At 36.1% G+C, this 4405-nt stretch overlaps 1 protein-coding gene across 1 annotated transcript in view; it reads left to right on the top strand.

Moving 5' to 3' along the window:
- The first annotated feature begins 1353 nt into the window (after positions 1-1353).
- Positions 1354-4405, top strand: part of LOC106877469 (uncharacterized) — a 54513-nt gene continuing 51461 nt past the window's right edge. Inside the window, exon 1 of the mRNA XM_014926375.2 lies at positions 1354-1951. Coding sequence (XP_014781861.1) covers positions 1790-1951 — 162 coding nt within the window. The 5' untranslated portion in view covers positions 1354-1789. The remainder of the gene's footprint in view (positions 1952-4405) is intronic.

Below are 4405 nucleotides of genomic sequence, written 5' to 3'. Positions count from 1 at the left end.
GTTGCTGTCGTAACCGATGCTGGTGTCATGTAACCGACACCCATGCAAGTGGCACATAAAAAGCACCTTTCAAGCATTGAGCCTCATGGAGGCAAAGTGGTTGAGCTCCTTTCACACAGAGGCAAAGACCAAGACCTTTGGCATTAGGTTGTGCTTGAGAAGAACCATCAAACCAAGTAAGTCATGCAAATGGCACCCATGCCAGTGGTACATAAAAGCACTCATTACACTCTCGGAGTGGTTGGTATTAGGAAGGGCATCCAGCTGTAGAAACCATGCCAAAACAGACTGGAGTCTGGTGCAGCCTTCCAGTTTGCCAGCCCTGGTCAAACTGTCCATCCTATGCCAGCATTGACAACGGACGTTAAACGATGATGATATATGACGGGCTCCTTTCAGTTTCGTCTACCAAACCCACTCACACGGCTTTGGTTGGCTCAAGGCTGCAGAAAATACTTGCCCAAGCTGCCATGCAGTGGAAATGAACCCAGAACCATGTGGGGAAGCAAGCTTCTTACCACACAGCCACACCTGCACCTGGGTTCAGTCCCACTGGGTGGCACCTTGGGCAAGTGTCTTCTACTATAGCCTCGGGCCGACCAAAGCCTTGTGAGTGGATTTGGTAGATGGAAACTGGAAGAAGTCCGTCGTATATGTATATATATATATATATATATATATAGATATATATAAATGTGTGTGTGTGGTTGTGTGTTTGTGTTTGTCCCCCCAACATCGCTTGACAACCGATACTGGTGTGTTTACGACCCCGTAACTTAGCGGTTCGGTAAAAGAGACCGATAGAATAAGTACTAGGCTTACAAAGAATTGCTCGGCTGAAGGCAGTGCTCCAGCATGGCCGCAGTCAAATGACTGAAACAAGTAAAAGAATATAATTTTTTTAAAAACAAATTTGAACAAGGTCTGGCCCGTGAGCCGTATATTTGACATCCCCAATATGCATCATTGAAGTCTTAACAAAACAACTGTCATACATTTTGTGAAGAAAACTATATCTCATGATCATTAGAATCTGTTTCCCGTCCTTGTTTCGTTAATGAACACCCACTTTTACTCAAATGCTATTATTTATCCATTTACTAAGAAAACGAGCTGGAAGGATCGTTAGCGTGTCAGACATAATGTTTACTAACATTCCTTCCGGCTCTTTATTCTAGGTTCAAACTCTTTTGAGGTCAACTTTGCTTTTCATTCTTTCAGGATCGATAAGATACAGAACCAGTTAAGTACTGGAGTGTTTAATCGACTCATCTAACCACCCCTTCAAAATTGTTGGCCTTGTTCTAAAATTAGAATATTATTTATTCATTTATTATCCATACAAGTTAGCAACCTACAGTCACGCGACAAGGTTATTTTATGTTTTAATAACTGAGCAACTTGCAGCATCAGTATCTAAGCAACCTTTGTAAACAGTTAAGTGTTCTGAGAAGGATTAAACACTGATGAGAAAGAAATCTGTTTTGTAAATTATTGCAGTGGTTTGTCACTAGTTTTATTTTGACTGTCCTGAGCAAAGTGAAAATGTTATTTTTCAAAGAAATCATAAGTGAAAATGTTTTTCAAGGAATCCACATTTGAAAATGAAACTTAAAATTTTTGCGTCGGGGAGGGTCATTATGCCAGTGATGTTTTTAAGGTTATCTCCCCTCATGTAAAGCTGCGTGGTGTTCGTGCGAATAGCTTCAAGCAGCAACCAACGTCATTCAATCATTTCGGTCAAATATCTAACCTGCAAGTTTGTTTATGAATTATAGCTGGTAGAAAAATGGAATCAGAAAAAGGTAAAATTGGAAGCCAGACAGTTTTGCCACCTGTTTTGCTTTATGCTCACCCTTCAATGGAAATGTTAGCTAAAAAAATAGTTTCAATATGCACAGAATATACTCTCGCTGGTGAAATATCCGATGTTCACTCTTCTAGTTCACAAGTAAGATATGTTTAACAACTTTTATTTACAACTTTATAATTCTTATATGTAATTATATCAACTTCAGTACTAAAATTTTTGACTAACAAGTCCTAAAGAAGTATGCCAGTTCGGTTTTAAAGTACAAGTCATTCAACGAAAATTTTATATCCGTAAAAAAAGTAAACAAAACTTTCTTTCTAAATCATTGAACTTTGTAAACTTTTATTATTTTTTTAAAATAGTTTTTCAACCAGAATGTAAATTCTGCTTTATTTACTTTCGTTACACACCCTAATTTTGATGCAAGTTCTTTATTTTAATTGCATATTATCGATGTTTTTAGCTCAGTTCCGAGAACCGAGAATGTAGGTGTACATATTGTTTGTGCAATTAAAACTGAAAGTGAACGAATATTAGCTTGTAGAAAAAGATTTACTTGTGTTCCCCACTTTTGACTAGTATTTCTTCATAAATTTCTGATTAAGAATGATTAGTATTGTTTATAATACAAGATTATTTATTTATAATACAAGAATGAAATTCTATCTTGGGCCCCTCCAAAAATTTCAGATCCGTTTTAGATATGAAATTGAAAGTTGAGAAATCCAGTTTCTACTAGTTTTAAAGCTCATTAATGGAAATACATGTGATCGAAAAAATTACTCGGGCTTACATTACTGCGGTCTCCGGATCCATTGCACATTCCAACACATGATACCTTGCAAAGGAAGTAACTCGTTCAGAACACTTCCTTCTATTTCCAAGGAAAACATGTCATTGTCCGGTCTGCGTCAGATTCAGCGACTTCCTAAGATTACGCGCTTTAAAAAATTTTGGCTAAATTATGATATGAGTAAAGAAAATAATAATTTTTTTTTTATATGTGGGATGGGGTGGAGGAAAGTGGATCTTTTGAAGTCGGCGTAAAAGCGACAGCGACAGAGCGCGATTGGATCAAGGAAGTTCTTTTGAAGTTCGCGTGCCGTGTGTGTGTGTTTGATGGGGTGTGCAAGACAGAAAGTGTGGTGTGTATGTGAAGAGACAAAAAGAGTAATGTTGCTGGTGTGTGTGTATGTGAGAGAGAGAAAGAGAGAGTGGTTCTCTATGTATGTATGAATGGCTTCAGTGACACACACATATATAGATGTATATATAGAAATATATATATATATATAATACATATATAGATGTGTGTATATATGTATATGTATATATATATATATTATTTTGTTTAAAAGAGTTCCAACACTGTCTGTTTTTTATGTTTTATTTATATTCCTGCAGAACCAATGTGGGGTATAGAATATGGAATATACAATATATAATATAAAATAAGATAAAATAAAAATGGATGGCACCATGAAAGAAAGTATTGAATGTAGATGAAATATTGAGTGTTCAATATAAAGGATCAAATATATAAATATAAGTATATAAAGGCAACTCGAGTTTCAGGGCTATTTCCCTTCGTCATGGCCGGTATGACAGACTTTATATATAATATATGAGTATATGCATATATATGTACATGTATGCACATACTTTCATCTACATGTATATATAGATGCATATCTGGGTACAGGATGTTGCAAAAAAGCATGGACAAAATGATAAACAAGGTACAGAAAACACACAGGCCACTAGAGAACATTTCCTTCATCAGCTGCCACCATTATAACACTGGCGTTTCGAAGAGTTAGGGCAGATTATATATATATATATATATATATATATCGATGTGTATATAATGCGTATATAGATGTGTGTTTGTATACATACATACATCTACGTTTATATATGTACATCTGTGTATGTATATGTATATATATACGTACATCTATGTATACATACATACATACATACATACATGCATGCATACATAACAACCTCTCTCTGTTTTACTCTGTCAATCACACACACGTTCACTCATTAAAAAAAGTAAATACACATGAACATGTATGCGTACAAAAAACATGCATGCAATAGGTGTACGTACGTATGTTTTGTGTATGCGCGCGCGCGTAACTGAAGCCATCCATACATACATACAAACATAACTTCTCTCTCTTTTTTTTTTCAGTCAATCACTCACACATTCACTCACTACAAAAAGTGATAAAAATATCAGTTATTTCTCTCTCTCTCTCACATACACACACCAGCAACATTACTCTCTCTGTCCTTTCACACACACTAACAAAGGAACTTCACATATACACCACAGTTTCTGTCTCGCACATCCACATCAAACACGCACACACAGCACGCGAACTTCAAAAGAACTTCCTTGATCCAATCGCGCTTTCATTCTCTTTCGCTTTCACGCCGACTTCAAAAGATCCCCTTTCCCCTCACCCCACATATGTAAAAAAAATATATAAATTTTTACAGAAAGCGACGATCTTCTTCAGAAACATAAATTACGTACTTTAAGAAGTCATAAACACAGTTCTCATATCGAAAGATTGCCAA

Source organism: Octopus bimaculoides, chromosome 3, assembly GCF_001194135.2.
Source record: "Octopus bimaculoides isolate UCB-OBI-ISO-001 chromosome 3, ASM119413v2, whole genome shotgun sequence".
Classification (NCBI taxonomy): Eukaryota; Metazoa; Mollusca; class Cephalopoda; order Octopoda; family Octopodidae; genus Octopus; species Octopus bimaculoides.
This window is presented reverse-complemented; position numbering and strand designations above follow the sequence as displayed.